This window comes from Rhinatrema bivittatum, chromosome 1, assembly GCF_901001135.1.
Source record: "Rhinatrema bivittatum chromosome 1, aRhiBiv1.1, whole genome shotgun sequence".
NCBI lineage: Eukaryota > Metazoa > Chordata > Amphibia > Gymnophiona > Rhinatrematidae > Rhinatrema > Rhinatrema bivittatum.
In genome coordinates this window covers 528,923,624-528,945,223 of record NC_042615.1, presented here as the reverse complement: position 1 = coordinate 528,945,223, position 21,600 = coordinate 528,923,624, and the positions used below count along the sequence as shown (strand labels likewise).

General features: G+C 42.0%; 1 protein-coding gene across 4 annotated transcripts in view; it reads left to right on the top strand.

The window, feature by feature from the left end:
• Positions 1–21,600, top strand: part of GLIS3 (GLIS family zinc finger 3) — a 1,101,679-nt gene that overhangs the window by 782,725 nt on the left and 297,354 nt on the right. For all 4 annotated transcript variants that reach the window (XM_029613449.1, XM_029613441.1, XM_029613435.1 and 1 more), the window contains exon 6: positions 10,161–10,271. In XM_029613449.1, coding sequence (XP_029469309.1) covers positions 10,161–10,271 — 111 coding nt within the window. The remainder of the gene's footprint in view (positions 1–10,160; positions 10,272–21,600) is intronic.

Sequence of the window (21,600 nt, the reverse complement as noted above, 5' to 3'; positions counted from 1 at the left end):
GCCGGTGCGCGCAGAACCCCGGGACGCGCGTAGGTCCCGGGGTTTTCAGAAGGGGGTGTGTCGGGGGCGGGACCCGACGATGCGGTGTTTTGGGGGCGGGACCGGGGGGCATGGCGCTGGCCCGGGGGCGTGGTCCAGGCCTTCGGACCAGCCCCCAGGTCGGAGCACGGCACGCCAGCAGTCTGCTGGCGCGCGTAGATTTACATCTGCTTCTCGCAGGCGTAAATCTACGGACAAAGGTAAGGGGGGGGGGTTTAGATAGGGCCGGGGGGGTGGGTTAGGTAGAGGAAGGGAGGGGAAGGTGAGAGGAGGGCGAAAGAGAGTTCCCTCCGAGGCCGCTCCGATTTCGGAGCGGCCTCGGAGGGAACGGAGACAGGCTTCGCGGCTCGGCGCGCGCCGGCTGCCCAAAATCAGCAGCCTTGCGTGCGCCGATCCAGGATTTTAGAAGATACGCGCGGCTACGCACCTATCTTATAAAATCCAGCGTACTTTTGTTTGCGCCTGCTGCGTAAACAAAAGTACGCGATCGCGCAGTTTTTAAAAATCTACCCCAGTATGGATAGCAAAGTTAGCTGGATAAACTTGCCTGGCTGTCTTTAGAGGCATATTCAGCAGTGCAGCCACACTATTGAATATAGCCAGCTAACTTTAGGACAGCTCCTGGACTCGGGATGACTTAGCTGGCTAAGTCGTCCGGCTACTCTGAATATCAAAGTTAGCCAGTTAACTTAGCCGGCTGACTCAACTCCTCCCCAATTACGACCCTGGACCACCCCTAACTTATCTGGCTAAATTCTAGCTGCCTAACGTATTAGCCAGCTGCAATTGAGCCAGTTAAAGGCTGAATATATCCGGGAAAGCCAGTTATATGGATAACTATTACGTTATCTATCTAAATAGCTTTTGAATATTGACCTCTATATGTGCATGTGAAATTGCAATTTTGCATACATAGTTTACTCCCCTAACCTAAACATACCACCAGGACTGCCCCTATTCAATTTGGCTAAAAGTATGTGCACTGTGAAAGTACACATGTGTTTTTGGTCACTACATGTGGTGCAAGATCTAGCTGGCTAACATGGCTTTTGCCCCACTAGATTCCTTTGAAAATTGACATCTCTGCTGCTTAAAAGCTTTATTCTATGATATGTAGACATGAGCTAGGTTGTAATATGCAAGCAAGGTAAAGATATGTAGAAGGGTGGGATTGATTGGCAGATATGTGCCATAGCTTCCTACCTCCTGTCACAAATGCCAATGACTAGGAAGGGGGCAAGTTCTAGCTTGGCTGCAACCTCAAGGGTGGAAGACACTGAGCCAGGCCAAAAGAAAGAATGCACTGGGGACTGTTTGGAAAGGTAAAGTAATTCTGTCCTGTGCAATTGCTCAGTGTTGCCATTCTCAAAATTGCTAAAGGGAGTTGAAATAATATAGCCAAATACAGATATTTGCATCTAAATGAAGTCAATCCTAATGATGATCAGCTCTGAAAATCTTTCCCCTGTTTCCTATGAAAAAAAAAAAATCCTGTCTGGGTTTGAACAAAAAGAAAGAAGTTCATAACTTCGGAACCTTAAAAAATGCCTGATCTGTGCAGCCTGGTGCTAGATCTACAAACAAATGGATCATTATATTTATTCTGACGCACTTCAGCTGAAATTATTTTGACCAAGTATGAGTAGCTTGCAGATATAAAACATATCTTCATGAAGGTAATGTCAACGCCATTTGCCTGTGTTAAATAAATAGTGCTTTACCCATGAAAAAGTAGGGCCCCTGTGCTTGTCTTTTTACCCACAGTAGGGGAAGGCATTCACGGGATCAGAGTTGGGGAAGGGTTTGCAGTTGCACAGGGACGGTAACTTTCAAACGGGTACACACCCAGAGACACAACCATTTTATAACGTGTGCACATATGTGCATGTTATAATGTAGCCTAGGCACACATGTGTATGTGCCTAATTTTAGGCTTGTGCGCGCCCACCATCGTAAGTCAGCTCATGGACGTGCAACTTCCTATATTTTAAAACAGATGCATGTCCAGCCGAGGACCGGTTTCATTAGTTCATCCACTAGCTCGCCCAGTGTTCTCCTAGGTCCTCCCAAACCCCCTGGTTATATAGCCTGCACCTCCCCCAGTTACCCCAGACCCCTCAAACTCCTCCCAGATGCCTGTATTTATTTTTAAACTTACACCTCCTCTATAGCAGAAGTAAAGTCACGTGGCACTGGAGCTGGGCCCGCGCCCAGGCACATAGGTAATATGCGCGCATGTTCCGCCAGCACCACGCCCCTTTTTCTTCCAATGTGAGATGTGTGCACCTCGGCACTTGTGCGTGCATCTGCCTGCTTTATAAAATAAGGTGGACAGATGCCAGTGCTAGATGCACGCCCAGCTCCTGATTTCAGCACACATCCAGTTTTTAAAATTTCACCTCATTCTTTTTCATTTTCAATTTGCTCTTAATTGTTCTTGGAAAAACTACATACGTAAATTAGCAGGTGTAAATGTATGCAGATATTCTTTCTGGGATAATTTTCAAAAGGAAAGTACATTATTTTTTTTTCTTCTTGAAACTGAGCTTGTCGGTGCTTCATTTGAGCCTGTTCTGTTTGCAAATAAGTATATATTTAGCCAAGAAGAGCCACACTGAAGACAATATGGTTTTTGAGTCATTGTTAGAGTAATTTCTGAAAATTGGTCCCTGATCTTACTTAATAAACCCTGAAACCAAATTTATATGTTGCACTTCAAGAATTCATTTTTTTTAAAAACTTGACTTGTTTTTGCTATCCGTCTTTGTTACATCTTAACCAATCTTTTCTCTCAATTCTTTCTGTCTTTCCTGCAGCAGGTCTATTCTCTAGCTCTAATCCGTGCACTTTGGACTTTTACTGCTTCTTCTTAACCAGACTCACTAAAGACCATGACCTTGCTAGTTTCTAAGTAGGAGATTTCTCTGGGTTGACATTATTGTAAGTACATTTGAGGATGCTTATTGGTAACTAATGAAAAACAACAAACACAATGTGATCGTTTATGCTGTTATAGATTGCTTTCCCAGGTAGCTCAGACTTTCTTTTTAAAAACAAGTTACTTTTTTTTTTTTTTTTTTTTTAGTATGCCATAAAACTAATATGCATTCAGGATTAAATTTTTAAAGTATAAATTGTGCATCCAAAGCTATTATTCAGTGGTAAATTATCAAAAACGTACCTGAGATTTTCATGAGTAAAAATAAGGACTTTAAAGGCGAATTTTCAAAGCTCTGCAGGCACTAAAACTGGGAGATATGTGCAGAAGTCAGGCTGGCGTGCGCCGAGCAGATTTTAAAAGCCGCCCGAGGGTGGCGCGTATCTCCCGCTGCACAGACAAGTAAAAAGTTTCTAAAAAGGGGTGGAGCGTGGGCATGACGGGGCCTGGCCAAGAGACGTGCAATATCAATTTTTACGCGTCCTTGCGTGCACCGGGGTCCACTGCCGTGTAAATTTACTTCTGTTATGGATGGCATATAAATAGTAAAACCAAAAAAAAATATAGGCAAGGCAGCAGGGTTTTAAGGGTCAGGGCTAACAGTGGGGAAGGGTGGCTATTAAATTAGGGGTTATTGCAAGTCTTATCCCTAAACTGGGCGAGCTTGGAAAATGGCGAACGGCATAGATGCGCATTCCTTATAAAATTCCCCCACTTCTGAAGTAGAAGTGGCATTTGCGCACACATGCGCATGTCTGTTCTCAGCCTTGGACAGAGTCGTAAGACCTACACTTGGAACCTAGCAGGCAATGGCTCAACACTGACCGACGAGACATCGGAAGAGGATTAACTCCCTGATGAAAGGTCTCAGTGCAGACCTGAAACGTGGCTACGTCGGTGACCCATCAAACCATCAGATAAGTCGGGGTGTTGCAGGAGCTTTTGTTGTAAGCCATAAGAGACTGCCGGTTAAGCCTCCTTGGGTCGCGTCCATCAGCGGCTTTTCAAGTTTTATACCCTTTGTTTGGGATCAGTTATCAAGGCTGCGAGGAGCATTCATTTGATAACATTTTGAATTATTTGAACACTTGAGTGTATTTTTGCACCACTTTCTACAGAGCTAAAAATTTTTTTAGATCATTATATAAAAATTCCTTAAAAAAAAGTTCTTTAACAAAAAGCTGTTTTGACTGCAATATAGTTTTGTACACACATTGCACACATTGGTCGGAGGAGGGATGTTTATGATTACACTTTATAGTCATATTACCCCGGTTGGGGATTTATGATCTTGTATATGAAACATTCCTTTCCTTCCAAAAAAAATTTTTTGTTCTATCAATAGTTTAAAATATTTTTTCATTCGTTTCACGAGGATTTAAGAGTTTTGAAAGAGTCGTTACATCTACCATGAAGGTTCTATTTTTGAGGTTCCATTTAAAATTACATGCACATGTATGTGCGTCCAGGCTATTTTATATTATGTGCACAAAAAGCACTTATGTTATGAAATGGTCACATCTCTGGACGCGAACTGGAAAACGTATGCACGTGGCCTCATTTAATAGTTACCATCTTAAGGCCTAATTTTAACCCCCCCCCCCAAGCGTAAAAAACGAGGGTACGCGAGTGGCTGGGGCTTGCACTCGCTGAGCGCATTTTAGAAGAAGCCCAGCCGCACGCGTAACCCCTGTTACGCGCACCAGAGCCTATGAAGGGGCGGTCCGGGGAGGGGGCGGAGCTGGAGGCCACCGGTAAAGCTAAAGATAAGGCCTTCAAAGGGGTCAGGGAGGAGAGGGGAAGAGGGAGGGAGGGTAGGTGGGGGGGGGGGGGAGAAAAGTTCCCTCCCAGTCCTCTCCTTAATTGGGGCGGAGATCCAATCTCGTCACTGCGCGTAAACTAGGGAAATCTATCCCCCTGTGTGCGCCAGCCTGGATTTTATAACATGCGCACACAAGGACACGCAATTTTATAACATGTGCGTGCCGGGTTGCGCTCGCCCATGGACGCATGCGCGTATTTTTTAAAAATCTCCCTGATAATGTATTAGTCACTCATTTGACCTTAAGTGCCTAAAAACACCTGCGTAAGTTCATAATGCGCATAAATTTGACTGCATCAAAATCAGTTATTCCGGGAGTAGGCAGACAGGGGAGCTGAGGGGAGGCCTTTGGGGAGCATGTCATTGCACACATGGACAGTAACTTTCAAATGAGCGCGCAGGTGCACATTCACCTGTATATGTCGGCCCTCGCCCAGGGATGCAGCTATTTTATAAGATGCATGCACATATGTGCACATTTAAAAAAAAAATAGCCCAGTTTTAAACTTACACACACCCAGCCATGTACAGTCGGGTTTCAGCCATACAAGTCATGGAATTTTAAAACAAGCATGCATGAGTGAAATGACCAGTTTTACCAGTTTGTCCACCGGTTAGCCTAGTGTTTAGCTAGATCCTCCAAAACCCCCTGGTTCGTTAGCTTGCCACCAGCCCCCCCCCCCCCCCCCCCCCCGAGATAACCCAGACACCTCAAATCCTTCTTGCACACCTGAAAATGTAATTATTGACAGTTACACCTCATCCATAGCAGAAGTAAAGTTACACGCCAGGCACTGAACCTAGGTATTTGCATGAGTATCTCTTGGGCCCCATCCCCAGGACACCCACACCCCGCCCACATTTTGCCTTTTTTTTTTTCCGATGCGAGATATTCGCACATCAGGATTTGTGTGCACATATGGGCAGCTTTTAAAATTCAGCGCACTGATTAGGGGATTGTGCGCACATCCCCTAATCAGTGCGCGTGCTGGGCTTTAAAAATTCAGATTATAATTTCAATTTTCAAAAGTTATGAGGGCAGTTTTCAAACGATTGCAGCGTGACCAAGATAACGTGTTACTTTTAACAGGTTATCTTTAGGTGAGTTTTCAGGTGAATCTAGTTGGTCAGGACATGACCTGTTCGACTTCAACTAGCTCTGTGCAGCTATGGTTGCCATGTCAAACTTACCCAGTTAGTTGAAACTCAGTGCTAGCCAGCTAAGTATGCTTTAAAAAAAAAAAGGCTTCTCCCTCCCATCCAAAGGCACAAGTTGTGTGACAGCGACAGTGATTTTCCTCTACCTCCCACCCAAGTTGAAAATATAAGTGGGGGGAGAGAACATTATCCGATTCCCCTCTCACCCGCTGACCTTCAAAGGTTTATCTGGAGAGAGGCCAGACTCCTCCCTTCAGCTCCCCCTTCCTTCCCAGTTTGAAAAGATGAGCTAGGGGGAACCACCATCCCACCATGATCCTCTTTCCTTCCCCCATCTGAAAAATAGTACCCTCATAGCTCCCCCTAGACTCCAATCTGCACCCTTTAGAATACCCCCCCAAAAAAATCAAAATCTCACATTTATTGCCCCAACAGAGCCAGCACAAGGATTTGCTCTTCCCTCCTGCCAGCTAGGCATCTGGCATTTCCAGTTCTGTCTCTACTAGCGATGTTGTCAGAGCAATGCCAGACACTGAAACAGTAGGAGGGAAGAATGAATCCTCCCGCCAGCTTGGCTAGGGGCACCGTGGATGAGTTTTGGGAGACTTCTAAGGGGTGTGAATGGGGATGGGATGCAATGGGGTTATACTTCTCGGAAGGGGGAGGGAGGGGATTATGGGGGACTGGCAGACCCTGCTCATCTTTTGAAGTCAAGCAGGAGAAAGGGGTATCATTGGGTGCTGGAAGGCCCCCTGATAATCCTTTCAAGATGGGTGGCAGGGTAGGGAAGATCATGGAGTCAATTCCCTCCCCGTCCCCTACTAGATCCTTGAATGATGGTCGGTGGGAGGCAGGCAGTCTCCTGTTCATCCTAACATATAGCAGTGGGCCAGGATGGAGGAGGGATGTGGCCAGCCATATCTAGGCCGTCTATGGCAGCACCTAGAATTGGCCAGCCACATTAGGTAGCTAGCATTTTAAACTGTCGCAAGCCATCTAACTTTCTCTTTTGATCTAACCTCACCCTCAGATCTGCCTAGAATTTGAGTGGTTAAAATTGATAGCTCAGTCAATTTTCAAAGACTTTGATCTATCCAGCTAAGTCCTTAAGTAGCTGACTAAATCCTTTTGAAAACTGACCCCATACGTATAACTTACATATCATTTATGCTGTTTTGCAACAGGTAAAGTTAAATGGCTCTATGAGAGCCATGTAAGAAGCCAATATTCAAATACAGTTTATGTGAGTATCTTGTGTTTGAAAATCAGGTTATGTTGTGCATGTTTAAAATTATACATGTACAATTTACAGTTGGGCACCCTAATAAAAATTTACCATGCTGTGTCAAATAGTAGAGTAGATTTTCAGACATGACTCGATCTTGAAACTTAATATTCACCCATTTATGTATCTGAGATGTTAAAGCTCAAAGGGTCCAATTTATTATACAGCATTAATGTATCAGTGTGGGGGTAACAAAGTGCGTTAAAGCTTGTTTTCAATGCACGCTAGTAGGCCCTTTTAAGGTAGTTTTTGAAGTGTTCAAATTTCAAATTAACTTATGCAACCATGCTTTTTGAATAGCATATTTTATGCATCTTTAACATTTCCATAAATTTAGTACTTTTTTAAGGAACCTCACAGAAGCATAGTTAGGCAATTCAACAAAAATGGATTTCTTCCACCTGCATTTAAAATAAAAATTTCAAAGATTCATTCAACTGTTGCCAATCTATATTAACCTCATGTCTTTTTTCCCATTAGTAGTTAAATCCAAGTTACATTCAGGTACAGTAAGTGTCTCCCTGTTCCCAAAGGGCTTACAGTCTAAGCGCCTGATTTACTAAGGCCTTTTTCCCATTCTGAGGTGAATATTGAAAGATGGCGGTTTAAGTAACTTAGGGAGTCATTTTTCAAAGCGATCGCACGCGAAAAGGGACTTTTCGCGTGCGATCACTAAAAAGGGGCGGTGTCAAGACCGGAACAGGAGGAGTCGGGGCGGCACCAGGGCGGATGCCACAAAGACAGCGTGGACGGCGAAAAGGTAAGGAGCCTTTTCACTTCCAATTTCGCGCCCAATAGCACCACCTTTTACGATGGCACTATTGGGTGAGAAAGCCGGCAGCGCAGGCCCGCCCCCCGCATCGCCTCCCCGCCCCCTGTACTGCGTGATTCACGATGCCGCGGTGTCTTAGAAAATCTAGGCCTTAGCCAGATATAACTTGTGTAACTAAGTTACAAAGTTTATTCAGTGGCACAGCTAAGACATTGTATATATGCATATATATCACACTTAGCCATATAAGTTATAACCAGTTAAGTTAGATCTGCTCTAAGAGACATCTAACTTAGCCATATAACTTATGCGGCTAAGACCAAATATCGGTAGTTAGTTGCATAACTTGTACTGCTAACTCGCACCGCCCACTACACGCCCACAAGTTATCCGGCTAACTTTTAGCCATATATGTGACTTATGCAGCTATGCTGCGGCCGCTTAACATAGACGCATAGTCAACAGGAGCTACTTAGCTGTATAAGTTACACTTAGCTGGCTAAATAGCAGTGAAAGCACTTTGAATATTGACCTCTTTGGGGCCGATATTCAGCCATGGAGTGGCTAGCTAAGGGCTGGATTCATCATTCTTCGCAGAATGATGAATCCCGTGAAAAAGAGGGGGCGGGCCTGCGAAAGGCCGCAGCCATTCGCACCACGGCGGTGCGATTTCGCCAGCCATGGTGTGGCTGGCTGCAGCTTTTCGCACAAATAGCGACACCATAAAAGGTGCGATAGGGGTTTATGGCGTGTCCTAACGCACGCGATAAACCTTTAGTAAATAACCCCCTAAATTAGCTGGATATGTGACTTACTGTGGCCTGCTCAAAATGCCTCCTGCCCACCCCTGGATCACTCTCAAATTATATGGCTAAATTCTAGCTGCATTACTCATTATGCAGCTAGAATTTAGCCACATTCGGCTTCAAATATTGCCGCTTTGCCATTTAGATGGAAAACCTTTCAGTTATCCATCTAAATGGCTTTTGAATATTGGCCTCTCGTGTCTATGGGGAAAATGCTTAGTAAATCAGTCTCTAAGTTTGAACCTGAAGCTATGGAGGGTAAAGTGACTTGCCAATGGTCACAAAGAATATCTGTAAATAAGCAGGATTTCAACCCAGGCTTCTCTTGTTCTTAGCCTGCTATTCTAATCAATAGGATACTCCTCCTATACCCCTAGTCCCAAGAAAGAGCTAAAAAAGGTATACTGGAAATTTGTCCATCTTACTTAGCATGACCAACATTCGACTGTAACTCATTTTGAAAAGGCATGAGCTAAATCCAAAAATAAATAAATAAATAGCATTAAAGGAGAACAGTTATTTCTTTATTGTCCCCATATATGTATAAATAATTATAAAATCCTAATAGAATAGTTGTCAGATTTTAAAATCAGTTTTTATTTTCTCATTGAAATCAATGTCACCATCTAGGAGCATACACTCTTTACTAATGTCCATCAGTTAAGGTCTAGAATAAGTAAATTTGGAATGTAAAATACTAAAAATGAAATTAGGACATGAATCAAGAAACATGACTATTCTGAAGTTAATAACACATTTTGCAAAACATTCATAATATCAAATCATCATGGAAGAGCTGGTGTGGGTATTAATATGCCACATGAGAAATAATATTTTTAAAACCTATAATTTAAACAATTAAACCATTTTTGTAAATTAAAATTGTGTGTAAATTGTTGCTTGAGGTCATAAAAAGCTATGGAAAAACTCCTTGCTAAATCACCCTCCTACTGTGATGCTTCAATACTTTGTGCAGATGTATACACGACATTATATTTAGATGTACAGCTTCTCGAAAATTACACATGGACATCTAAAGGAACTACATGATCAGACAGCTCTTTAAAGTTAGATAACTAAAAGACCTATATATACGACTGGATGTTTGAAGATGTATTAGACATCTCACAATAGTAAACTAAGTGCAAATTTTAGATGTCTTTCCATGCAATCTTTGTAAATTTTAGCCCATGGTGTTTAGTAAACACGTATTACATTTCATACCAGTCAGGTCAAAAATTAGCAAATGCCATGGAAATCACAAATCTTAAAACTGAATATCCATACCGATCACATAAGTTGTTTAACAGAAATTGTTTCTCTTGTCCTTTCTTGTTTAGAAACCGTATGCATGTCAGATTCCAGGCTGTACCAAACGCTACACTGATCCAAGTTCCTTGAGAAAGCACGTAAAGGCACATTCTTCCAAAGACCAGCAAGCCAGAAAAAAGGTAATTTGCCAAGAGCTACTGGAAAAGAAATCTTTGGTCAAGTCCATATTAAAATATTCTGTTCCAGTACTGTGTACTGCCATGCCAGGGGGCTTTGGGTTTGCTGCCTGGCTCCCTTGGTTGACCGGGGCTGGGGATGCTACAGGGGAAGCTTTCACAGACCTTTGAGGAAAGAGTCATAAGTCTTTGCTCAATGGTGACACCTAGTGGCTAGCTTTAGGGTCCATGATTACCAGGGTCTGATAGGAGCCCTGCTCATGGCCCCCAGCCAAGAACTGTTGCTGTAATGAGTGGACTCACTTAAGTTTGTTTGTTTGTTTGTTTGTTTGTTTATTTATTTATTTAAAAACTCTTCTATACCGTCGTTAAGTTGATCACCATCACAATGGTTTACAGAAAGGCACAATAAGGAAAAACTGTAATCGGTATAGATTACAAATTATACATGTGCCAACAAAGAACGGTAACATATTTTAATAAGAAAGGACTATGTGTTAATTAAGGCTTATATATCGGTTGAAAAACTGTCAAGCGGTTCAAATCTAGCGTTAATATGCACTTGGAGATATTAGAGGAAGAAAACTGATTACTTGGTGCGTCCTTGTCTTTCAACTGTTTCCCTCCTTCTCTTTGTCTTTATAAAAAGCTTGTTTAAAAAGCCAGGTTTTCAGACTAGTTTTAAATAGTTTGGAGGAGATATGATCCCCTGGGTAGTTTTGATTGAAGGCTCATGATGCCAGATCCCAGCCTTGGTTCCAATCGAGAAGGAAGACTAAAGAAGCAAGAGGAAACTGTCAAACAAAAAATATATATACTGGGTTCCTAATTCAGATTTGTTTCAATCCTTTTGGTAATGCAGACTGTTTTAGGAGGTATGCCTAACTAGAGGTTAGCAGCCAGTATGTGATTTAAACTCCAAAATTTCTCATAGAGAACCCCACACACAGAAAACATAAAGATATTCAGAACTTGAGTTTATTCAGTCTACCTTCTGGAATTAGGCAAGCTCCTCCCAGAAAATTGCCATCTATAGAATGTGAATGACTCTCCTTTTTTACTTTTCTAACTCTAGATTCTAGGAGGGGAAGCACAGACCAAAGAAAAGGTTGCCTAAGATTAAATATGTATGTGCAAATGGAAAGGAAGTAGAATAATGCTTCCTCCATTCCCAGTTTAATTTTTTTTGTTGCAGGAAGGAAAAGGTGTGTATGCTGTAAAGGGAGTACACATGTATTTTTTTACGTATTTTCTTTTGCAGATGTTATGCAGATTATAAATCTGCATGTTGCTATCACAAATAGTTACTTATCTAAAGCAAAATTAGAGACTAGTGAAGAAAAAAATCAACAATATACTTCACTCAATATCAAGTCGATTTTAAAAGGCCCGCGCATGCAAATACCAGGGGTCACGCACGTGGCCGGGCCCTGCGCGCGCTGAGCACATTTTAGAAAGGTCTCAGCCATGCACGTAACTTTCGATGCACACAGAAGTGCCGGGCCTGAAGAAAGGGGCAGGCCAGGGGGCAGGGTCTGGGGGGAGCGGGGAGCCGGCCAGTGTATGGAGTTTACTTTTGCTCCGGAGGAGCAGTAAGTATGAAAAACAAAAAAATTGGGGATAGCTAAGGTAGGCTTAGGAGTCAGGCAAGAGGGAGGAAGGATAGGGTTATGTTTAGGGAACAGGGCAAAAGTCAGATTGTGTCGCCGTGCGATTCTTTTAAAATTCCCCCCCCCCCCCCATGCACGGAGGAGGCCATCTGCCTGCACATGGAAGCACGGACATTAAAATCCAGCGCCCATGAGCGTGCGGGAATCGCATTTTATAACATGTGCGCGCCGACATGCGCATGTTATAAAATAGCTGGGTCCATGTGCACGCGCGGGCCTTTTAAAATCTACCCCTATACTGATTGCAGCAACCTGAAAAAATAAAAATAATTTGTGATATATGTAAAAATACAGGAGGAAAAGACCAGCATATCCTGGAGCACAGCTCTCATTAGATTTTAAATGACATCATAAGTCTAAAAAAAACCCTCCCTCCAACCAAATCATTTTTTAACAAATTGCAAGTGCGTACCAATCCACCACATATTTCCCATAAACTAGGGTTTCAGTCTGTGGATTTAAGAAAGCAACGCAGCTGTCCATGAAATCATCAGAAAAGCAGGTTGCAGTGCCTAGTGATATCATGATCTTGAAGTTTTCTCAAGCGAAATAGTTCTCATTTGACCAACTTTGGGACTGATGCAACATCACGCGCACAAACAACGTGCATCCAGCCTGGACGCTAGCGTTTTTTTTGAACGCGCGCACATCCCCTTTTCTTGGGCGCTCAATCTAATATTCTAATGAGCTGGCGCGCTAAAAGGGGGCGTGCAATGGATAATTTGCCCATCCCAAGCACGTCGCTGCCATCAGGCGCCCAGGAGAAGTGGCCGTGCCCGGGTAAGGAAGGAAAGGAAAATGGATGCTCGTAAATTGAGCGTTCCTTATCCTAACCTAACTGCTGTCAAGTTGTTTTTTTTTTTGTTTCTTGTTGCATCTTTCTGTAGTTCCCCCTGCTTAATATTGCAACAGTATTAAATAGGAGGAACCACAAAAAAAAAACAAAACCCTGTATTTTTTTGCTCTTCTGATCATGGCTTGGGGGTGCCTCAAAACGTGCCAGCTCAGGGCTGGCGTTAATTTTTGAGCATTAAAATGTGAGCGTCAGGCGCACTTTTTTTTTTTTTTTAGATGGGGAGTACAAGCTAATACCCTTATCAACATGTATTTGCATGCGTTGAGCGCTATTAGTATCGCAGTGGGTTGGAAGCGCGTTTTGAACGCGCTAATCCCCCCTTGCAGCTTAAGCGGTTGTGGGCACGCTTCCAAAACGTTCGTCCAACCATGGGTTGAAGAGTGTGCTCGGCTGAGCAGTGCGCTCGGTGTATTGCATTGGCCCCTTTGTGGTGAAATGAGAGCTGGATTCCAGTCTGAGCGGCAGTTTATATTTATTTATTTATTTTTAATTTTTATATACCGGAATTCCTGTATACAATACAAATCAATCCGGTTTACAATAAACAATAAGTTACCCTGGTGGGGGCGGTCCGACCTGGGCTTATTACAAGGAACATTGAAAAGGAACAATAACATTTAACATTTAACATTTGACATTATACCCACCCCACACCCCATTTGAGAACTGTCACTGCTCCCTGGGCTAGGTGAAAGGCAATTAAACATGGGAAGGTGGCAAGGGAGGAGGTGGGGGAAACTTGGAACTGTAAAGGAAGGCTCATAACATTGTAACCCCAACGAAGGCCTGTCCTGATTCTGCTAGAAGCCCAAAAGAACAGGCAGAGGCTGCCAAGCCAAATAAAATCTCCTAAAATATTTTTGGTAGGTACGAGGCAGGGATGGATTCAGGCCACCGCTAGGCACTTTTGGTGCTTTCACACACACACACACACACACACACACACACACACACACACACCCCAAACACACACACACACTTCCTTTAAGGGTCTGTGACATACTGCACACAAAGGGAGGCATTTTCATGCAATATAAAGTCTGTGGGCACTTTTTACCCATAGACTTTACACAGATATTCAGAGCAAAAGTACATGCATAAGTTTGCTTTGAAAATTATCCTGGGAATACCTACTGCCCACATTTACACCTGCTTATGTACGATGGTAGTTTCCTAGCAGACGTTTCACACATACTTTTGAAAGTTAAAGCTACACACAAGTCAGTCCCTGCCCAGACGCCACCTTCTCCACAGAATGCCTCTCCAATATGTAGGGAAATACATGTATATGCAAGATGTACAAATGTATTTTTCCCCACATACCAGATGGGCAATTGTACAAGATGACATTTGGCAGGTAAAGTACTGCCCTCCTGAGGACAAGATTAATGTGTAAATATTCTTTATATGTGCCTGTTGCCTTCCAGGGTGCAAATTATCACAGCTTAAGCTGAGGGTAGCTTTCTTTTTTTTTCCTGAAAAACTGTGAAATTCAAGAACATAAGAAAATGCCATACTGGGTCAGACCAAGGGTCCATCAAGCCCAGCATCCTGTTTCCAACAGTGGCCAATCCAGGCCATAAGAACCTGGCAAGTACCCAAAAACTAAGTCTATTCCATGTAACCATTGCTAATGGCAGTGGCTATTCTCTAAGTGAACCTAATAGCAGGTAATGGACTTCTCCTCCAAGAACTTATCCAATCCTTTTTTAAACACAGCTATACTACCTGCACGAACCACATTCTCTGGCAACAAATTCCAGAGTTTAATTGTGCGTTGAGTAAAAAAGAACTTTCTCCGATTAGTTTTAAATGTGCCCCATGCTAACTTCATGGAGTGTCCCCTAGTCCTTCTACTATCTGAAAGAGTAAATAACCGATTCACATCTACCCGTTCTAGACCTCTCATGATTTTAAACACCTCTATCATATCCCCCCTCAGTCGTCTCTTCTCCAAGCTGAAAAGTCCTAATCTCTTTAGTCTTTCCTCATAGGGGAGTTGTTCCATTCCCCTTATCATTTTGGTAGCCCTTCTCTGTACCTTCTCCATCGCAATTATATCTTTTTTGAGATGCGGCGACCAGAATTGTACACAGTATTCAAGGTGCGGTCTCACCATGGAGCGATACAGAGGCATTATGACATTTTCCGTTTTATTCATCATTCCTTTTCTAATAATTCCCAACATTCTGTTTGCTTTTTTGACTGCCGCAGCACACTGAACCGACGATTTCAATGTGTTATCCACTATGACACCTAGATCTCTTTCTTGGGTTGTAGCACCTAATATGGAACCCAACATCGTGTAATTATAGCATGGGTTATTTTTCCCTATATGCATCACCTTGCACTTTTCCACATTAAATTTCATCTGCCATTTGGATGCCCAATTTTCCAGTCTCACAAGGTCTTCCTGCAATTTATCACAATCTGCTTGTGATTTAACTACTCTGCACAATTTTGTGTCATCTGCAAATTTGATTATCTCACTCGTCGTATTTCTTTCCAGATCATTTATAAATATATTGCTTAAATATGCTTAAACTCACTGTAGGCCAACTAAAAATGATACCACAGAGCATTCCACAAATGTGAAATAAAAGGAAAACATCACTTAACTGAGTGGAGCCAATGACTTATTTCACTTATTGCCAATGACCCAAATCAGTGAGTCATGCAACTCTGCTTCATTCTTCCACTGGGGAGAAACAATCATTGTCCACAGCACATGAAAAGCATGTGTGTAACATACGAGAGAGGAAATGCGATGATGGAGGAAGAGAGGAAACTCGGTATTACTATTTTCTGGCTTTTGCACACACATGCATACACATCCTAGTGAATTGTGTTTAGAAGATAAACAAAAACTAATGTATTCTTCTTTGTATGAAGTTAGTACATGGAAGTCTAAGGAGACCAAATGCCAATTCACACGATCCATAAAAGATTTGGAAATAAAAAAACAACAACCCATAATTAATGTGAGAGTTATCAGCAACAGAAACACTACGTTATTATCACTGTACAAGAGCACTCATATAATATATGGCAATATACAGCTCAGCAACCCAGAGACCACAATCCCAGTATCAGAGGGACTTCAGCCCTGCCGGGCACATCAGCTCACTACTGCCACCTCTGGTGATTCTACTTCCAGTCTAATAAAAGAACTATCTGTGTTTGTCTCCATATTCCAGCCTAGCCGGTGGTCCCTCTCAGGATATCCTCCTGGGGGCGCTGTCACCTGCCATCGGTCCAGGGATTCACCAGTTTACTTTCAGTGTTCATTCTTTACACTACTAGAGTGATATTATACAGACTGCCACTCTGTGGGAAGCCAACTCACCACAGATCACTAACTCCGCCTACGGAGTATTACAATTGTTAGCTCTTCCCCTTGACAGGGTGATCCATAACAGATTGCTAACTCCCTGGCAGATTTATCACAGATTGCCAACTTCTCCCCTTGGCGGGATGATGTATTACAGATTCTAACTCCGCCCCTGGGGAGCAGTCTCTACAGATCGCTACTCCTAGCAACAGGGATTGATAATAGATTGTTAACTCCTCCCTCTCCACGAGGAGATCCATAACAGATTGCTAACTCCTCCCTCTACAGGAGGAGCTCGATAACAGATTGCTAACTCTGAGCAGCAGATTTATAACAGTATCCTACCTCCAGTACATTTAATGTCTAAATATATATATATATATATATATATATATATATATCACCAAACCTAATGTTCTCCCTGCTCACACTGGCTATCCTCGTTGGTAGGTCCCAACTTACCTCCACAGATCTCCCTGCTTCCATCTCTAAATCCCTTCATTGACCAGCCCACACTTATATCTCAGAAAGACCCACCTTTCAATGGAGATCTGCCTACAAGAAGACTGGTTTGCCTTGTGTTCTACAAGATATATAGATAATGTACTATTTGAGGATTCTCATACAAATGCTTCCAGTTGTAAGCTATCAGGGACTTCTTGTTGTTTCTGTAATCTCGTCCCCTCACCCATCTCCACCACCTTTAATCTCTAAGGAACCTTACACTACTCTATATGCAGCCAGTTTTCAGAGCTTAGCTATCTCCTGAAGCAGGGTCAGAACTGTAACTTCTCTCAGCTACATCCCATCCAAACAATAATTACACTATTTTATTTATTTATTTATTTTTATATACCGGCATTCATGTAAAAACATATCACGTCGGTTTACATCTCAGATTAGGCATCGGTAATTGAATTTGTATTTTAAAATAAACATTTAAAATCTAGTTACATATTATCCATGTTGCTTAAAATATCTAAATAAAAGAAAGATAAAAGAAACAACTATACATCGGAAGATACAATCATAAAATCATAAAAACTAAAATATAAATAAACGTAAAAAACACCATCAAAGTCAACCGTTATTAAATGCTTTGTTAAAAAGTATGTTTTAACTCCTTTCTTAAAGACTTTGATGTTGGTTTCCATTCTCAATTGTGGTGGTAGAGAGTTCCATAGGTTGGGTCCGGCAACAGATATCGCTCTTTTTTTAACGGTATTCATGTATTTACAGTCTGGATTGGTAATAGCCCAGTATTAGCTGATCTCGTTAATCATGTTGGTATATGAAAATGGAATGCTGCATTGAGCCATTCAAACTTCTCATTGTACCGGGATTTGTGAATTAGGGCAAGTGCTTTGTACTGTGATCTGTAACCAATAGGGAGCCAATGAAGTTCTTTTAGTACGGGAGTAATATGGTTAAATTTCTTTGTATTAGTCAACAGTCTGGCAGCAGAATTCTGCAGGAATTGCAGTGGACGTTTGACATTGGTAGGTAGGCCCAGTAAAAGTCTGTTGCAGTAGTCTAATTTACTAAAAATAAGAGCTTGTAATTTTGTAGAGTAGATGAAACTACAGACACCCAATAGAAACTATTTGCCTGATATATAATAATACACAGGCAACTTAAAATTTCCTAGATAGATTGTTGCAGAATTTAGGTTCTGTTCCTTATGGAGAAAATCCAGATGTAATGAATAAAGTCAAAGCCAAAATATAAATAATCCAGGCTTCTAATGATGAGGTCATCATCCACACATGCCTTGCTATCCTAATATCCAATATATGTCTTCTTGAGGTGAGATAGCAATAGGTTCCATGTCATAAGGAACAGACAGAGCTGGTCCAGGACTAAACCACATTGAAAGCTATAAGGATAAACACTAGAATGGCTATGAAAATCCATGATGTGATACAGCATGCTGCTATCCCATTTATAGACTGACTCTGCACACACCTAAGTGGAAAATGTACATGTATACCAGTGGTTATTCACACATATATTAAACCAATTTACATAAAATGTAACATAGTGCATACATTTGCTATTAATTTTTTAAAATTAATGCATGTAAATATTGCTCACAAATCCTGCCTCTTTATATGTGCAAATGCATGCCATTTACATGTGCATGTAGTTTTAAAGGGTTTGCTCCCAGTGCTTGTCTTCCTAATCGCACCATGTCTGGAAGGAGAGGATATCCTGCTTAGGAAGCCTAACTTCCAGCCAAGAACATAAGAAATTGCCATGTTGGGTCAGACCAAGGGTCCATCAAGCCCAGCATTCTGTTTCCAACAGAGGCCAATCCAGGCCACAAGAACCTGGCAAGTACCCAAACACCAAGACGTAGAGATGTGAATCGGAACCGGAATCGGTTCTGATTCCGGTTCCGATTCACATCGTGGGGGGTTTTTTGTCTGGCCTGATCGCGATTTTGTTTATTGGGTGCGCCCAAGCCGATAAACAAAAAACCCACCCCGAGTAATACTCCTTTAAAACTAATCCCTTAGCTTCCCCCACCCTCCTGACCCCCCCCAAAAAACTTTTTTACAGGTACCTGGTGGTCCAGTGGGGGTCCCGGGAGCGATCTCCCGCTCTCGGGCTGTCGGCTGCCCCTAATAAAAATGGCGCCGATGGCCTTTGCCCTTACCATGTGACAGGGTATCCGTGACATTGGCCGGCCCCTGTCACATGGTAGCAGCACTGGATGGCCTGCGCCATTTTTAAAGCTGGCGCCATCCATCCAGTGCTCCCTCCTTGTAACAGGGGCCAGCCAATGGCACGGATACCCTGTCACATGGTAAGGGCAAAGGGCCATGTGGTTGGAGCAAGATCAGAAGGAGAAATTACCATGGTCTCTATTTAGCAGGCTATCTAAGGGGGTTATTTTCTAACCCTATCACACGCGAAAAGCGACTTTTTGCACGTGAAAGGTTCCTTTTCGCATGCAATACCTAGATCAGGGCGGAGTCGGGGTGGTGTCAGCACCGGAAGAGGAGGAGTCGGGGCGGCATCGAGGCAGACGCCATGGAAACTTCGCTGATGGCAAAATGGTAATGTCCCCTTATTGCCGCCAGTAGCGTGCCCAATAGCACCACCTTTTACGATGGCGCTATTGGGTGCGAAAGCCAGCAGCGATAAACCGCAGTGGTGTGATCGCTGCTGGCTCAGAGATGTGGGTGGATCTCAAAACTAACTTTTCATCCTTTCAAGAAAATCTACAAACACAAGGTACTGTTCAATCCTTGGCTAAATCTATCGTTATTCTGTCTCATAAAGTTGGAGAACTGGAAGATTTCAAGGCTGTAATGGTTAAAAATAATATTAAAATGTCTAGAAGAATTGAGACTCCTTAAAATGTAGTGCATCAAAGGTCTATAAAGCTTATCAATTTAAATGAACTTATCACAACTACAGACTATAAATAAGAAGTTAAACATTAAACAGAACAGTAAATAACTAACATTTGATTCCCCTATGTTTAACAAAAGTTTGAACCTTTTTTGAAACTCTGTTTATCCCTTAACATTGAAACCTTCATATTTGAAAACCGTTATGATGGATTTATGATGATGAATTCGAATGACGGTATATAAAACCTGATAAATAAATAAATAAATAAATTACATTTTTCTAATATGTCTGGAAAGGAATTATATAAAAAACTGTTTAAAGGCATGTTTAAATTTTTCTTGAGAGACATTGCTACTGCTAAGGCAACATCCTTCAAAAATTGGAAGAAGGATCCATCTGAAGAAAATAGGATAAAACTTAAGCATTGCCAAGTTAAGTGTAAAACATTGATAATGCAGGCAAGAGAGAATTTGAAATGAAGTTGGCCATAGAGGCAAAAACTCATAATAAAAACTTTTTAAAATATTTATTTATTTATTTATTTATTTATTTATTTAAGTGTTTTTATATACCGGGATACGTTGGGAACATCATCCCGGTTCACAGATAACTGAACATAGCAACAAGCTTTACATAGAACGAGTTACAAGGAGAACGTTAATAAAGGGAACCGTGATAAACATGTGCAAGTAAAACAGGCAATACAGAGAAACTAGTTACAAATTAAGCGTTGGTATAATGCACCGAAGCAAGAAACCTGTGAGGGAGTCGGTTGGACCATTAGAAGACCGAGGGGTTAAAGGGGCTCTTAGGGAAGATAAAGCCATTGCAGAAAGACTAAATTAATTCTTTGCTTCCATGTTTACTAATGAGATTGTTGGGGACATACCAGTTCCTGAGATGGTTTTCAGGGGTAATGAGTCAGACGAACTGAACAAAATCACTGTGAACCTGGAAGATGTAGTAGGCCAGATTGACAAACTAAAAAGTGGCAAATCACCTGGACGGGATGGTATGCATCCTAAGGTACTGAAGGAACTCAAAAATGAAATTTCTGATCTATTAGTTAAAATTTGTAACCTATCATTAAAATCATCCATTGTACCTGAAGACTGGAGGATGGCCAATGTAACCCCAATATTTAAAAAAGGCACCGGTGCGATCCGGGTAACTATAGACCAGTGAGCCTGACTTCAGTGCCGGGAAAATAGTGGAAACTATTCTCAAGATCAAAATCGTAGAGCATATAGAAAGACATGGTTTAATGGAAAACAGTTAACATGGATTTACCCAAGGGAAGTCTTGCCTAACAAATCTGCTTATTTTTTTGAAGGGTTTAATAAAGGTGAACCGGTAGATGTAGTGTATTTGGATTTTCAGAAGGCATTTGACAAAGTCCCTCATGAGAGGCTTCTAAGAAAGCTAAAAAGTCATGGGATAGGAGGTGATGTCCTTTCGTGGATAACAAACTAGTTAAAAGACAGGAAACAAAGAGTAGGATTAAATGGTCAATTTTCTCATTAGAAAAGGGAAAACAGTGGAGTGCCTCAGGGATCTGTACTTGGACCAGTGCTTTTCGGATGATACAAAATTATTCAGAGTAGTTAAATCACAAGCGGATTGTGATACATTACAGGAGGACCTTGCAAGACTGGAAGATTAGGCATCTAAATGGCAGATGAAGTTTAATGTGGACAAGTACAAGGTGTTGCATATAGAGAAAAATAACCCTTGCTGTAGTTACACGATGTTAGGTTCCATATTAGGAACTACCACCCAGGAAAAAGATCTAGGCATCATAGTGGATAATACTTTAAAATCGTTGGCTCAGTGTGCTGCAGCAGTCAAAAAAGCAAACAGAAAGTTAGGAATTATTAGGAATGGCATGGTTAATAAAACGGAAAATGTCATAATGCCTCTATATCGCTCCATGGTGAGACCATACCTTGAATACTGTGTACAATTCTGGTCGCCGCATCTCAAAAAAGATATAGTTGCAATGGAGAAGGTACAGAGAAGGGCGACCAAAATGATAAAGGGGATGGAACAACTTCCCTATGAGGAAAGACTAAAGAGGTTAGGGCTGTTCAGCTTGGAGAAGAGACGGCTGAG